General features: G+C 43.7%; 1 protein-coding gene across 2 annotated transcripts in view; it reads right to left on the reverse strand.

The window, feature by feature from the left end:
• The window catches only part of LOC147701199 (B-cell receptor CD22-like), a 281,864-nt gene extending 267,692 nt beyond the window's left edge, over positions 1 to 14,172 (reverse strand). For both annotated transcript variants that reach the window (XM_086929945.1, XM_086929944.1), the window contains exons 1-2: positions 14,083 to 14,172; positions 13,377 to 13,450 (exon numbers count right to left, since the gene is read on the reverse strand). In XM_086929945.1, the coding sequence (XP_086786071.1) occupies positions 13,377 to 13,416 (40 nt within the window). In that variant the 5' untranslated portion in view covers positions 13,417 to 13,450; positions 14,083 to 14,172. The remainder of the gene's footprint in view (positions 1 to 13,376; positions 13,451 to 14,082) is intronic.
• Positions 14,173 to 17,476: the final 3,304 nt, after the last annotated feature.

A 17,476-nucleotide genomic window follows, 5' to 3' on the forward strand; every position in this document is an offset into this window, starting at 1 on the left:
CAAGTATCAATTTATTTATTTATTTAATAGAATGCGTTGTAAAGGTAGCTTTAGACAATTTGTTTTAATGGCATGCGTTGTAATGGAATGCGTTGTAAAGGATGTTGCGATGTGAAACATGCGTTGTAAAGGCATGCATTGTAAAAGTATGCGTTGTAACGTCATACAACCATTATGGCTGTCTCCTGGAGGCCCTGACTATGAAGCTTTGAGCCAGGCCTATGAAAATGGAGCGGTGCATGATGGTAGAGAAAGGGATATACTCTAGTAAGGGTTCTCACAGGAAATTTACAAAGATAAGGCAAGTGACTAGTGTATAATTGATCCTGGAATGTTTTAGAAAGTGCAAAAGCTATTCATGGTAAACAAGCAAAATAGCCCAAGTGGGGATAGGGAATAAACAGATAGAGTCCTTGGGGGAGGGCATACAAAACTCTGCAAATCTGACTGTGTATTTTCAGATTGTTTCATACATATTGAAAATCTAATAAAGTATATTTGAGACAAAATGGCTTCCTTGGCCATAGAGGAGGCAAAGCCATCACTGCCCATTTTAGTAACCGAGTCTTTGTTGAATTCTGAATCTTGGAGTCTGTGGATAACAATGTAAGAATGTCCTTGATTAAAAAGGGTATTAAATAGGGCGGACCCTAAACTGCATACTGGTGAATAGCCAAGCCTGCCTTCCTAGTGTTCCACATAAAGACTGAACAGTATAGGTTCTAGAATGTACCCCTGGACTGCCTGCATACCAAAAAGGTAGTGCAAGGGGGGCAGTCAACCTACTCTGACCAGTGGTTTGGGGCTTGTTTGTAGCATTTATAAAAGTATCACAGTTTCGGGGTTGAATGTTGTTCTCTTAGAAAACTGTATAATAGTGCTATATTTCATACTGCCTGCTTGGTTTATTCCATAAATGAACTTTATCAGAGAAGTTATGCAATGCAATTCACCTTTTTCTTTTGCTAGTTCCTTGCATCATAATATTACAATCATAAATTACAATCCAATACGTTAATCTAACATACACCAAATGTTAAATAAGGAGCACAAAAACAATTCATCTATTCTAAAAGCAATTTGCATGTGTGAATTTGACTTACACATGAAAATATGTAAGCTGTTTCACAATTACATACTTTTTCGAATGTTGGATTTATTCTTGTGTACGATGGACTTCCACAAATATGTTTGCATGAGAATATCACAAGCAGGGTTTAGTGCCAGAAATGTAAGTCTATGCACACTTACAAATGTACATATTTGTGGGATTTCATAAACTCACCAGTGGTGGCTGGTGACCTTTCAAGGGGCACAATACTTGGCTCGATGTCCAATGATGGCGTCTAACTTCATTTCAAAGGGTTTGTGGAGTTCACTCACACTCGTCTATACTCAGCTTTACTCTCTCACACAGTCTCACTCAGTCTTATTCACTTATATCCATTCATTCTTCCACCCACTTTTACTTTCTCTGACTCACTTAGTCTCACACTGTCCTACTCACTCTAACTCAGTTCCACTAATTCGCTCTTTTTTATCTGCACTCAATCTCACTCTGTGTCACTCGAACTCACCCAGACTCACTTGGTCTCACTTGTTCTCACTCAGTCGCACTCATTTTCACTCATTCTGACTCATGCAAACCCTATGACTCACTCAGCATAACCATCACTCACTCATTCTCACTTAGTCTCAATCTGATTCACTCTAACATGCTCATTCTCACTCAGTCTCACTCATTCACTCAGCTCTACTCATTCCAGTTCACTTACTCTCACTCTGACTCTCTCATACTCACAGTCGGACACATTCTCACTCATTCCCACTGTTGGACTTGGCCCTTTTTGAAGGGTCATCCCTGAACTTTCTGCCTTCCTGCTATATTTTTTCTGCCCAATTGTTGGCTATTTTATGACTCTGGGCACTTTACCACTGCTGATCAGTGCTAAAGTGTATATGCTCTCCCTATTGTAAATTAATGTATGGATTAGTGACTGCATGATTGGTTGGTTTGGTTTACCTTTCGGACCCTAGTACAGTGCACCAGGAGTGCCCAGGGCTGGTAATCCAAAGGCTGCTAGTGGGCTTGCAGCACTGGTTGTACCACCCACAGAAGCAGCTTGTAAAAGTGTGTCTCAGGTCTGCCATTGCAGAGCCTGTGTGCAGTCTTGTACTGTCATGCTGACTGGGCAAGTGCACCCACTTGCCGGTCCCTAAACTTTCCCTTTTCTTCAAATCAGACACCCCTATGGTTGGCCCAAAGGCAGGGTGCATTGTAAGTATAAGGTAGGGCAAGCCCTGATGTGCGTGGCATGTCCTAATAGTGAATAACAGCCATTTTCGTTTTTCACTATTGCAAGGCTAAATGTTCCCCATAGGTCAGAATGGGCAGTTAGATTATTGCATTTTATAATCCTAACTGACTCAGGGAACATGGTGGAAATTCGAGTTTAGTATGCCTACACTCAGAATGATAAAATACATCTTTTAGTGAAGTCGATTTTAACATTTGGTGTTTGAAAATACCACTTTTAGAAAGTAGGTATTTTTCTGTCTTACTATCTAAGCCTGCCTCCGCTAGCTTGTGTATTCCTTGTCTGGAGTTTGAGTGACGGGGCTGGGGGATTCCAGTAGACAGGATGAGTCAGCCCAGTGGTGAATAGACAGATCTGCATCTAGATGGGAGGGAGGAGTTGCACCTGGGACCTGAATAGGACTGCGCTTGCCCCCACAGTGCTGGCTCCACCTCCTGTGGTATGTCTGATGTCTCTGCCCTACAACGTGAAAGGAGGGAAGGAATCGTGTCAACAGAGTGCTCCAGGGCTGTGCCTTTCCTCCACAATGCTGGCTCCACCTCCTGTGGGGCGTCTGATGTTTCTGCCCTGCACTATGAAAGGAAAGAAGGAGTCATGTAAACGGGGTGCTCCAGAACTGGTTTGGACTAGGCAAAGTCCCCTCTGCCTTCAGAGTACAACAGATTTTGGGGTATAAATATTGAGACCCTGATCCCAAGAAATAGATCACTTTTGGACTAAAAGAAGAAACCTTTGAGGGGAACCTGAAGAAACTGAGGAGAGACTATCCCTAAGCTGAAGTGCTGCTTGAGGGATTGGCCTGCAGTGGTTGCCTAACTGCCAAAGAAAGGAGAAAGAACCTTGTGTGCTTTATTTTCAACTTGTGAAGGATCTCCAAGGGCTTGGAACAGAGCTTGCCTCCTGCTGAAGTCTCAGGGACAACAGATTTCAAAACCCCAGCTCCCCAGAGGTCTTTGGAAGTGCCTGCTGCTGTTATGTGCCTTCTGGGGGACTGCGTGTCGCAAGAAGCTAGAAGCTCGACTCAAGAGGAAGAAGCGTGTCGCCGTCGCAGCCGCTTCTGTCGCAACTCCGAAGAAGGGTGTTGCTGCTGTAGCTGACGCATTGCACCACATCGAGAGAAGCGTCCAGCAATGAAGGGGAAGCTTGTCGCCGTCACTGCTGCTGCCGTCACATCTTGGATGTCGCCACTGTAGTTGTCGCACTGCACCGCATCGAGAGAAGCAACTCACAATGGGGAAGAAGTGTGTCGCCGTCGCTGCTGCTGCCGTCCCATCGTGGATGTCGTCACTGTAGCTGTCGCATTGCACCGCATCAAGAAAAGCGCCTCACATCCACGGGTAAGTGTGCCGCCATCTGAGCTGCTGCCGTCGCATCTTGGATGTCACCACTGTAGTTGTCGCATTGCATGGAAGCATCTCGCAAACGTTGGAGAAGAGTGCCGCAGCCAAGGCTGTTGACGTTGCATTGCTGAACAAGGGTGTTGCCCCTGCAGTCAACGCATCGAACCGAGACTTCTTGCATCATCGGAGAAGCATGCAGCATCTGGAAGATCTTCACATCTTTATTTCTTTGCACCTGAACTTTGCCACGTTTCCCTCGCTGCAAAACTTTTGATATGGAAGCGTCACGCATCGTAAGGTACATTGACATAAAGTGTTGCATGTTAAGAACTGAACTGAACTAAGCTAAAACTACAATCTTAAGTATAGTATTGTTGATTTTTGTCGTTTGTGGTCTTGTGTTAAGGGTATATAAAGAATACTTATTTTTAAAATACAACTATATGGTGTCCATCTGTAGTGTTGACACTGGGTTACTGTGTGTGGTCACAAATGCTTTACACACTGCCTCTGAGATAAGCCTGTTTGCTTATGCCAAGCTACCAAGGGGGTGAGCAGGGGTTATTTTAGGAGTTTCCCCCTTACCAAGACTAGAGGCAAGGGTCCCTATTTGTCCCAAGTACCTACCTGTGCCAATTAGAGACCCCCAAATCTAACACCCACTCGCTCTCATTCATTCAATCTCACTCTGACTCAGCCTCACTCAGAATCATTCTGTATCTGTCTGCCTCATTCAATCTTACTCATTCTCACTCTGCCTCACTTAATCCTAGTCATCAACCTTCGATGCATCTTCACTCACTCAAACTCACTCTACATCACTTAATTTAACCCAACCTCGCTCATTTACACCAATTCTCACTCATTCTCACTTATTCTGACCCAATCAGTCTAATGCATCCTCACATTGACTCACTCTGCCTCATTCATTCTCTTACTCGTTCAAATTCATACAGAATGTGACTCACTCAGCCTCACTCACAGCAACACTTAGTTACACTGAATGTCAATCTCCCTCCCTCACTCATTCATTCTCACTCATACTCACTCTTTCTATCACTTATTCTCACTTACTTTTACTCATTCCTTCACTTAATCCATTTCACTTTCATTTACACCCACACACACACACACAAGTAGACACACAGACATGCTCAGACAATCGCTCACAGACAAACACTCTCACCCATAAGCAAACAACATTTAGAAGCTGTTTAACTTACCTTTCTGCCTGCAAGCGTCACGTTTGGACTCCTCCTCTCTGCTTTGAACGCTGCAACATGAAACTGAAGCATTGAGCCTGCATTGTTTCAATCTCTGATTTTTCACTCCACCCTTTCCCAACTATGTAACAAATTGCAAAAGGGTAGGGTAACACATTGGGAAAGGGTAGGGTAACAGGCTGATTGGTGCGTTACCACAGACACTGCAGGGCCCTTGGAGACCTTTAGCTGTGAAGTCACACATTGGTGAGGCACTGAGGCCTGAGCATGGAATTTCACCAGTTCTGATGTAGCCCTGAAGCCCAGAAAGGAAAAACCGACACTGAAAAACACACCTTAAATCCCTTCCTGCTCTGGAAAAGATTGAATATTTACTGTTGTTATGAACAGTAGTATATACTCTTCAGTGTAAGAAAGGAGAACCCGCAAACTTGGTGATGTGTAAGAGAAGGATTTTTTCCCTGAAAAGGAAATTAACAAGTGCGTTTGGCTCTAGTTTTTTTTAAAGTTATAACATGCACATACATTTTGTATCTGTTTGCCAGGAGATCAGTAAATGTTGTAGGTTTCTCTATCTACTTCTGAAAAATGTTGTGAATCCCTAAGGACACGAATCTTCACTAATGTGAGCCTATTACTGTTTGAATATAGATTTACAACTTACATTGAAGAATTATGAAGTGTAGGATAGACTATTTCAAAGGTGCTGGTAGGCTATCCTCTACTGTGAGGATAGTAGGATTTCCCTACAATACACCCATCACTACCTTGTGACTTATGACAGGGTGCTGGGAACAGTGAGACACAGATGTCAGTAAGCATGCCCAATGCAATAGAGCCAGGGACACCAGATAGATGGATATCAATCAGTCAGACAAGAGAATTCAAGAAAAATGCACACAAAGCTCACACAGCTCTACCTGTAATTGAGCAATAGAATGTGCCACATGAAGACAAATTAATTTCAGCAATGAATTTCATGTATGAAGTGCAGTCATCAAAGGTGTCCAAGAGTTGAGTATGATTGGCGGTCATACAGGGATCCTTATTCTGCTCAAGCTGCTGTGATTGAATTTGTTATCGCTGAATGCTACTTAGCATGATGGGCGAGAATAAAACTTCAAAATCTTAGGAAATTTGAAAACACACAGAACCTCATTCTGCAGGATTATGAACTCTGCTATCTTATCATCCTGAATTATTCATAATAAAATAAACAAAGACGAAAGGTCTGTCTTATAACTGAAAATTCGTATAGGTTACTATACATCTAATCACTCATTCATTCATCCATGTACTCACACATCCATCATCAATGCACTCAGTCACTTAGTGAGGAACTCGTGCACTTTCAGCCAGACCTATTGACAGTTGTGAACAGAGTGAGAGAGACTGTGCCACATTGGAACCCAGGGAGACGCACTCAAATGGATCGCATCTATACTCATGTGACAAACACTAAGGATCCGCCTACCACTTTTCAGATCGTCACCAAAAAGCACACTATCTGCGGTCTCTCTCAAAGCTCATCACTCAGCCCCACCCTTTTCAAAACCTACGTGGCACTGAAAGAGCACATAATCTCAACAACATCTACTATTTTGATGACACGCAGCTCATCCTCTCAGCAGACCCCTCCACCATGAAGACCAACTTCCACAACTGCATGAAGAATGTCATTGACTGGATGAAGACCAAATGCCTGAAGCGCTACACAACAAGACTGAAGTGTTGATCTTTGGGAAGAACATCGCCCATGGAATGACATATGGTGGCACACCAAACCTGGACCCACTCCCACACCAACAGACCATGCCCCCAACCTCTAAATCATCCAGGACAGCTAACTCACCATGAAACAACCGATCATCGCAGTCTCCTCAGCCTGATTCCACACTCTCTGCATGCTACGAAGACGTTTCAATGGTTTCCCATTGACATGAAGAAATCCATCACCCAGGCCCTAGGCTACAGCAACACACTGTATGAAGGAACCACCACCCAACTCATGAGAAGACTAGAAGACAATACTCAACTCAGCAGCCAGACTCATCCTCAAACTACACAAATGAACCCACATCCCCCCAACCTGGGACCCTTCACTGGCTCCCCATCCACAAAAGATGCCACTTCAAGATGCTGATAGATGGCTATAAAGCCCTTCACAACCAAGAACCAGCATATATCAACCACTGCAAGATCTTCCAGTTAGCCGCGGCTCATGCAGGTAAGAGCGGTGGGCAGTGGGGCCAGGTGGGGGGGATTACGACAGGCGACGACGAGGGAAAATTCACAATTTATTTAATTTTCCCTTGTGATCGTCTGTCGAAACCACCCCCAAACCCACCCCACTGCACTTACCTGCACGGGCGGTGGCTGCTTCCAGCAACCCCCAGACACCTTCACTCCACCTCCTTTACCCTCGCACAGATATTGCACATCCGCTGAGGCCACAGTGGAGGCTGTTCCTTCTCCTATCTCGCCTCCAAGTCCTGGAACATCCTGCCCCTCCACCAATGGATATTGCACTCTGTTGGACTTGGCCCTCTGTGGCTAAAGTTCCTTAAACTTTTTGCCTTCCTCCTGGAACTTTTTCTGACATTATGTTGCCGACTTAGATGCTTTGGGCACTTTGCCACTGCTGATCAGTGTCAAAGTGCAAGTGCTCCCTGTACAAACTGTTAAGGTAATTGGTTGTCCATAATTGTTATGTTTGCCTTACTAGTAAAGTGCACTGTGTGCACCAGGGCTGGTAATGCAAATGCTACTTGTAGGCCTGCAGCACTAATTGTTCCACCTACACAAATAGCCCCATAGAGAGAACTCAGGCTTGCCACTTCAGTGCCTGCGCGCAGTTTGATAAGTGCCAAGTTGTCCTGACAAGTGCAACCACTTGTCAGCCCTTACCCTTCCCTTTCTATGCACATCAGACACGCCTATAGTAGGCCCAAGGTACCCCCCTGGGCAGGGTGCAGTGTCTGTGCATGGTAGGACATGTACTGAGGTGTGTACCATGTCCTAACAGTAAAATACTCTCCATTTCACTTTTCACTGTTGCAAGGGCATCTTGCCCATAGAACAGAATGGGGAAGGCTGTGTTTCCAGCCTATATTCCCATAGGCTTAAGATGGATAGGTGATGTTTAGTGTGCCTGATCTCACAATTTAATAACACATCTTTTTGTGAAGGTGGTTTTTGAATGGTGTGTTCAGAAACCACGCTTTCAGAAGTGGCTATTTCCTTTGTTCTAACAATTCTGTGTGTCTCTGCCTGGTTGTGGATTGACTGTCTGGATGTGAACGTGATAGAATCTGGGAAATGTCTTGACCCAAGGGAGGAGTAGGTGAGACAGCAACAGTCTGACCTGCATCTGGAGTGTAGAGGGGAGAAATAGCCTCCTGGATGTGAAGAGGCCTGGGCTGCCGCCATAAAAGAATGGCTCCACCTCCTGCTGAGTGATTGAGGAACCAGACCCACACTATCAAACGAAGAAGGTGTCACTGGCAGGGAGACACCAAGGCCTGGTTTGGACAGGGGTCAGTGCCCCCTGAACACGAAGACTTCATAGACATTTAGGGGTATAACTATGGACTGGTCAAGACTGATAAGGATTGAAACTACTTTGTGGTCAAGAGGAACCTCTGCCAAGGAAGAACAGCTAAAGAGACTGAAGAGGAGGACTGACCCTATCTGTGTGTTCTGGGGCTGGCCTTCAGTTTGTTCATTAAACTAAGGAAGAGGCTGAAGGGGCTTTGCATTGTGCTGTGTACCCCTTCTTGAAAGGACGTTGCTGTGTGCTGTGTCCTGAAGTAACTTGTCTCCAAGGGCCCGGGGAGTGCTGGCTCCCTGTTGTGGAAACTCAGGAACATCAAAGTTTCCAAATGTGTCTCAGCGAAGCTGTGTGCATGTGATTTTTGCAGCCTGAGATCGTCGTAAGCATTGCCCCGGGACTGTGCGGCCTGAAACCTAACTGAGTCTCAGCGACGCTTTGTGCGTGTGCAGCCTGAGACTGCGTGGGGTCCGTGGTGCTGGTTGGAAAGTGCCCCGTGACTGCAGTGCCCCTGCAGCGTGAATCATCGTCCACGCTGCTGTGTAGCTGTTTGTGGCCCGAGCCGTCATTGTAACGGAGGCTGCGGATCAAGATTGCTACCGCTGGCCCGAGACGCAACGTGCTAAATGATTTTGTAAACCTAATGAAGTCATGAGGTAATCATGATCGTTGTTCGCAAGAGGAATCTGCCCAAGATCGTCAGCAATGGAAAAGGCAGTGCCGTAACCTGTCTGGCTACAGCATCGACTTGCATCGGAGCTGCGTCGTCATCGGAAGCGCCCAGCAGGACGTATGACGAACGGGAAAAGAGAGAGAGCAAGGCAGTGCATCCCCCAGGTAAGGCTTGGACTCCAATCTGGAGCAGCAAGTGTGTGTAGCCTGAGTTGGCATGCAGGAGGCGTACAGGAGTGCTCCCGTCTCTCTCCCGCTGCATTGCATTAGACGCTCTGAGTCCTCGAGCAGCCCTGACCTGCCCGGCAGTACCGGGACTGCCCTTAGAAAGTTCAGGACTGCTGTCTGCGTATGGAGCCTAGTTGTACCGTGCTAATCACGTTGATTGGCCTGGTATTATTCCTGCATTACGAACTGCCTTATTTCTTGCATTAGGGATTGTATTATTCCTGCATTACGAACTACCTGATGACATGCATTGAGGATTGAAATATTCTCGCATTACGAACTGCCTTATTACTCGCATTAAGGAGTGCGTTATACTTGCATTACAAACTGCCTGATTACGTGCATTGCGGATTGCATTATTCTTGCATTATGAACTGTCTGATTACGCGCATTGAGGACTGCATTATTTTTGCATTACAACTGCATCGGTCTGACAATACAAACTGCATTACGAACTGCATAGCCTTGCACTAGGACTGCCTTTGAACATTCGTGAACTGCTCATTAATACCGCAAGAACCTACAAGTGTTTGTTGGCCCAATAACCGGCAAAGTGAAATATTACGAATACGCCTATGTTGGATTTTTATTGTTTGGTCTTACCATATTTTTCTTCTTTATAAAGATACTGCTATTTTCATACATTAGTGTGGTGTCCATTTGTGGTGTTATCACTGTGTCACTGGGAGTGTGGTTGCAAATACTTTACACATTGCCTTGAAGGTAAGCCTGGCTGCTCATGCCAAGTTACCAGTGGGTGAGCAGGGGTTATTAAAGAGGGTGTCCCTCTTTTCCCTGACTTGAAGCAAGGGTCCCTATTTGGACTAAGGTGCCTGCCTCAGCCAACTTGAGACCCCCAGTTCTAACACACTCCCTTCAGGAAGAGATTCAAGACCTACCAAGCATTCTGCAGCACATGTAGAAAGACGAAGAAGCCTCTCAGAATAGTTTTTATGCAGGAAAGTGATCCTTCCTGCACAAACACAATCCGGCATGCATTGGATGCACCCTTGCACCAGGGTGCAAGGGTGCCTGTGATAATGCCAGGTTGCTAAAACTGCATCACCACAAGGAAAAGGACAGGAATGCGCTGTAAAGGATTAATACGGCGCATTCCCTCCCTCTCTCAGTGAAGCAATGCAGCACAGCGCAGCAAGGTGATTTGCTCGGCTGTGCTGCACCACAATCTTCATCAATATGGCCCTAAGTGAGAGAAAACTCATTATTTTGTCTAATAACCAACCTTTAGGAAGACTTTCACACAAAGAGGGGGAGAATGTGTATGCGTTATTGTCTGTGTCTGTGTATAAATTCCTGGTGAAATCCGACAGACACCTCACCATACTCGACTGAAAGCAGTTGTACCCAACTATTTACGAGAAAATACACTTATGAGGGGGGTGTAACATCCTAAACACCCCCTTTAAAGCTACTCCACTGTATGGGAGGTGAACAGCAGTACAGCTCGCCTCTCTTTTTGCAGTGGGAAATATTGCATTTCATGTGAAAACATAGGAACATGGTCCCCTAGCAGTCAGGAGGTTTCTATTTTTGGTGCTCTGGGGCCAACTGACTACAGCAAACCACTTCCTCACTTTTGATACAGGGTCTGCATTTACAATGTATTTACCAGTCGAGATGTAACTGAAGTACTCCATATACAGAGGATGAACCCTGTCACCAATTTACTATTGGCCCAAACCGAGCAAAAGGAACACCAGTTTTGCAATTGAACCTTACAGGAGCGAGGAAAGGCAGTCCAAGGTTTTCTTAAGGAGATGGTGTATGGTGGAAACTTAGAACTCAGCAAGGCACAATAAAACCTAAGAAATCCGCACAAGGATGTTTTTTGAAGTACTTTAATTAAAAAACAACTAAGTACCAACATAAATAAAAAATGTACATATTAGATTGAAATCAATGCATTTCCAGTGCCTCCAGAACTCGACAAGATAGTATCTCAGTGTTATATAACGTAAAACTTCTTCCAGTGTTGTTTGTCGCAGAGTTCAAAATACACATACCCTTCTTGCTACATTACTCATGTATTTATTAAGAGGTGAGCAACCCAATATACCCTTGCGGGCTTGGCCTGAGAAGTGAATAGTAGGTTGGGCCAGCAAGGGATTTTGTTTCTGTAATGAGAAAACAGCTGGTGCGGAACATAACTTAATTATGAACTCGCACTATTTGTAAATAATGGCTGAAGAAATGAATTATCGTTGTGAATAAATAATGTTACCACACTAACATTATACGAAATGAAGCATTGATATTGTATATAATGATACAAAAACCAGGTATATAGGAGTCAAAAAAATATTTTTGTTATTTTATTAAGAGGCAAAGAGTTGATCATTTGATAAAAGTAGGGTACAGAAAATGCAAAAAAGATATACAGGGAGAATATTACATGTTCCACTGGTATATCAAATAAGGTCTAAACTGCTAGTGGAAGATAACATTGACTTCAACTGAACAATAAGAAGAAAATCAATAGTACTGAACAAATCGGATGCAGAATTAGACAATGTTGTCGATGGTTCGGTCTTTTTGTAATTATTTCATAAGACCATCCTCAGGACAAAAGTTAAAAGCATTAGAATGTAGACCCTATGTCGCAGACTATACATACACTACCTAGCCAGGTAAGTGATGAACTGTCAAAGTCAGTTTGGGGATGATGTCTGTATAGATGTTAATTCTGTAGAAAACTTCCTTCGGGTCGGACGCGGCAGCGTATTTTGATGATTTTGATGAAAAGAGCTGTTTTCATCAAAATACGCTGCCGCGTCCGACCCGAAGGAAGTTTGCTACCGCGTCTGACCCGAAAGGAGTTCTTTTCCGACTACTCACGACTTCTAAAACGCGAGAATTAAATTCTGAGTACAGAACAAGCCTCAAGCGTTTTTTTGCTGAGCCAGATTACGAAAATCAAACGTTTCTACTGAGCCTAATCTAAAAGCATCCCCACTTGGAAGTCGCAGAATTAACATCTATACAGACATCATCCCCAAAATGACTTTGACAGTTCATCACTTACCTGGCTAGGTAGTGTATGTATAGTCTGCGACATAGGCTCTACATTCTAATGCTTTTAACGTTTGTCCTGAGGATGGTCTTATGAAATAATTACAAAAAGACCGAAACGTCGACAACATTGTCTAATTCTGCATCCAATGTGTTCAGTACTATTGATTTTCTTCTTATTGTTCAGTTGAAGTCAATGTTATCATCCACTAGCAGTTTAGACCTTATTTGATATACCAGTGGAACATGTAATATTCTCCCAATATATCTTTTTTGCATTTTCTGTACCCTACTTTTATCAAATGGTCAACTCTTTGCTTCTTAATAAAATAACAAAAATATTTTTTTTACTCCAATATACCTGCTTTTTGTATCATTCTATACAATATCAATGCTTCATTTCGTATAATGTTAGTGTGGTAACATTATTTATTCACAACGATAATTCATTTCTTCAGCCATTATTTACAAATAGTGCGAGTTCATAATTAAGTTAAGTTCCGCACCAGCTGTTTTCTCATTACAGAAACAAAATCCCTTGCTGGCCCAACCTACTATTCACGTTACTCATGCAGTCACATCATGCAAAACCCTTCAAACACAGACAGAGGACCTGTATTAACAACAACAGAGACGCAGCCAAAGCACCTCTTTCAATACTGCTTTTTAATTCAATTTTTTTGTACATGTGCTCTGCCTGAGAGCTAAAGTCTACCTAAATAGGTTGATGCAATTCCCCACAGATGATTGAAAGCTATCACTGGATCATTCCCAGAACCAAGAAAGACTTCCAAGCCTCCATCCCTGAGATTTAACACATTGGCTTTATCACTCTTCAGTGCCCTATACACAAAAAACTGGTATATTGACATTGATTCATTCAATGCTAGCACAATCATGTAATATGTTTACAAACTAAAAATGCATTTCATCCATAAATGACATGGAGCTTCTCACAGGGAAACCAACACCTGTCAGCCTCTGGGTTCCTCTTTTAATAATCTGAAGTACTCACATTGCAGCGTGATCAGTGCTAAGAGATGAGTCCAGAACATCTGCAGGCTTTGGGTGGAGGACACAACACTGGAACTGAAATTACAAGGTTTGTGCTGAGGTAGTGGAAATGAGCAGTTATGCAACATGCATAAACAGGGCATCGATAAACAGCACATGGGTAGTTTTAAGTTAAATTAGAGCCATCAACATTTGTACAATAAAATACTGAAAATAATGAAAGCCAGGAAAATTATTGAATAGAGTTCAAAGTAAGTGGAGGTCTGGGGTCAAATTAAAATAACAACAAACATGTTTTACTCACTTAAATTGCTTGGTAAGTCTGACTTTAGTAATGGTTGCCATTGCGACACCACGCGTGACGCAAGGGTAACGTAATGCTATGATACATCTGGCCTTACCTCTGCCAAATCGTCTAGTTAGTCTATCATTTCCTAACAACACAAATGGGGCTTTGGTGGATTGGGATGGCTGTGGGGACTGTAGTCCTTCAAAATGCATAGATTGATTTACCAGAGTGGAACAAAGGCTCCTGTGTGTTCCACACAATAGTTAGGGCAAAGGAACCCAAAACCAAATGCCCCCATAGATTAAATGATGGTTTTAAAGCCATGACATTCAGAAAATGCATCAGGATTGTATGACAGATGTTTTGCTCCCCAAAATAGATGATTCGGCTGATGACCACGAACATTAATTAGACTTACCTCTGAGTGGGGCGAGCCGTAATGTAAGTTCCTTCTCTTCAGGGGCACATTTGGGTGTGACAAGTAGATCACAGTTACACCACCAAGAGTGAGAAGAGGAAGAGATGGTCTGGGAAGGCAGAATATGTTAAGCACGAGGGGGCGGGGGTGGGGGATGAGCCTGCTGAATGAAGCAGAAGAGAAATGGGAGAGGCGGTTTGAGAGAGCAACGCCGGAAGGAAAATCACAGTTTCAAAAAGTTCGAATACATTTCTGAAATCCCTTGGGCAGTTGAGTAATTAATCTAAATCACCGCATCAAATTCTCCCTTCATTTACTACCTGTTAAAATGAATGCTTTGATCTGTCCCTCCACATCTTGCCCACTGTGCCAGTCTCACAAGAATAAATACAAAGAGCTCATTTGCTGATGTGTCGATATCCATAGAACATCTAGGTGATGACCTCACCATATTTTTTTTAATCTTAATCTACAATTCAATGAGTCGTTACAATCCATGTGTATGAAGGCAGAGCCTTGCTTACCTGCATCTCTAGGCATGCAGAGCTTTCTCAGGCTTCACACTGGGCATACAGAGACACACAACCAATCCCCCTAAAATGCCCAGTTCCAAGATCACATGCATTTATGCTTTTAGTCAAATCGTAATTATTTATGACGGGAATAATAGTAAGATGTATGATACTTTGTTGCATGAAAATAGTCAGGGGCTTATTTACAAGCCCCTTGCGCCGCAGTGCGCCACTGTTAAAATGGGAAAAAGTGGCGTACTTGTGGCGCACGGGGCTTGTAAATCAGCCCCTTAATCTTTATTAAAGCCAGTATTGGAGCAGCTGCTGAAGTCCGTCTCTTTATGAGGCACCATCTCATGCTTCTTAAAACTTAGAGGCTTATTTACACGCCCTTTGCGCCTCTGATACATCACATTTGTGATACACCGGCGGCGCAGTGTGTTGCCCTATATTTACAAGGACACGTAAAGCCACCCTGTTCGGCTTTTCATGTCCTTGTGAATACGGCCCATTTTCGCGCTGCACTGTGTGTGAAAGGGGCGTTCCATGGGTGTTGCTGTGGTTGTTCCCGTGCGACACCCATGGAACCTGACACATTCCCAGATTTACGAGAAACCGTAAACCTGGTAATGCGTCTGAATGCCACGCCTCCCCAGAGCAGGCGAAGGGAGGTGCAACGAGGAGAAATGATTTATTTTCTTCTTGTTTTTTTCCTCTTTTTTTGCGTGCTGCAGAATATCTTTTTATGCATGCTGCATTCTGCAGCACACATACAAAGAGGAAAACACCTCTCATGGTTGTTTTTGTCCAGGAAGGTTTATCTTCCTGCACAAAAACAATCTACCAGTGCATGGCAGCCAATTATGCACCAGGGCAGTGGGGAGCACAGGGGTCCATCATATCGAAATTGACTCAGAGCGGTGCCGCAATTCATTTTGCTGCGTGAAGCAGGGTGGCTTTACGTGTACTTTTAAATATGAGGCAGCACACTGTGCCACCGGTGTGTCACAAAAAGTGCATTATCTCAATCCCTCACCCCCCCTGTTGCTGCTTAATCTCACTCCATCGCCCTCGTGTCTGTTTTCCCTCCTACCAACCAGACCTAAAGCCCTGCATCCTCCACAAAACCGTCTACATGGCCTCTATCCTGCAGTATATCTAGTTTTTGATTTCACGAGGTAAATTGGACGTAAATCTATTTATCAAGAGTGAAAAAGTGACTGTGTTTGTTGCAAGATCATTTGTCTCCTGTCATATAATCGGCAACAAAAATGGTGCAACAGCATTCGCTCCGTGTTTACTTCGAAGCAAATTCTTTGGATATATTACTTGATCAGCAAAAACAATTGTGCCCAATCTACGTCAGAGAAGCAGAAATAAATAGTGCACGTATTATGTGCGATATTTTTGCACAGAGCACACTGTATTAATAGGAAATCGGGCTGCAGTGTGCTCTTGTTTTCCATCACACACCTACCTGATGAAGGCACAGCCGGCCCATCACGACAAAGTCTTGTCTGGAAAAGCAACCGCTGAAAAAAACAACAGGTTGTGGTTCTGGGGGTCATGTGTTATATGCCTAAGGGTATGGGAGTGGCCTGGAGGGAAGGGGTGGGCGTGGAGATTTGCTTGCGAGTTTCTTGTGGGAGGAGCTATGCTCATCTGGTTTGGACTGGGACGGGGAGGGCTGCGACCCGGAGTAATGAATATTACCGGTGAGTAACCGGACATTCCTGTAGCCATTGGTGTGTCTGGGCCCGATTCACAGAACTAACTTGAGACAAAATCCTAAACTTACTACTTTTGGTATTCACAGAAGTTAGGATTTTGTCTTAAGTTTGTCTTAAAACAGACTTAAGACAGACTTAAGACAAAATCCTAACTTAAGTCTGTCTTAAGTCTGCCTTAAGTCTGTCTTAAAACAAACCTAAGACAAAATCCTAACTTCTGTGAATACCAAAAGTAGTATGTTTACGAGTTCTGTGAATCGGGCCCCTAGTGTTTACAAGCATGTGCATGCATGCCCTGTGCAGAAGCCAAATCTGTTGGCTTTGTCAATGCTTGTTACCATTTCACACTCTGAAGGTGTTATCTGACACATATCAGGTACAGGAAAATGCAAGACCAGTTTTTACTTAAGTGTGCCCAAGCCACAAGAGGGTTGAAGTGGCACAGCAGGCAAGAGTTAAGCGTTCAAAGACAATGTAGGAACACAAGTGGGATCTGGAGGAGGGGTAAGGTGATTTCTTCGGTGTTTGCGAGTACTTTAGGTTTCCATGATAATGCTATTTTGAGTTTTGCTCCCTCCTGCGAGTTGTGCTGAACCTGTACTTTGTACCCGGTGTATACTACTATGAGGTGTAGTAGAGCACCTAGATCTCAGTGAGTTAGACAGCATAGCACACCCTGTGTGCCTTTCCTAGGGTTTTTACCTTCGTTTCAAAGCACTGATACAAAAGCTGTGCAATATGGAAATCCCGTCTAGGGAAAATCTGCTTTTCTAGCTTAAGTGCTTCCAAGTTGAAACCTTAGCGTCAAGATATTCTGAAAGTTTCAATGTATTCTGGTTTCATAAGTATATATCGACAAACAAATTATATTCGTTGGAATTATTTGATAATATTGAAACTCAAGTTGCTGAGGGCTGCAACAAAACCTCATGCTTTGCTCTGCATGTTGTATTGAGGTATGGCATAGAAGTTCCGCCCATTTCCCTCCCATCTTTTCAATTGGCTCCTTGTTACTGTACTTGCAAAATCATTGCTTTTCATTCGTGAATAGGCTTACTCGACCCCCCTTGGTACCGCCTTGTCTGCATGTGTACCCTCCCTTAACGACTGGACTTTTTACTTGTGTTGTTACACAGTATGCTTTATAAGTTA

This window comes from Lissotriton vulgaris, chromosome 7, assembly GCF_964263255.1.
Source record: "Lissotriton vulgaris chromosome 7, aLisVul1.2, whole genome shotgun sequence".
In the NCBI taxonomy this organism is placed as follows: Eukaryota; Metazoa; Chordata; class Amphibia; order Caudata; family Salamandridae; genus Lissotriton; species Lissotriton vulgaris.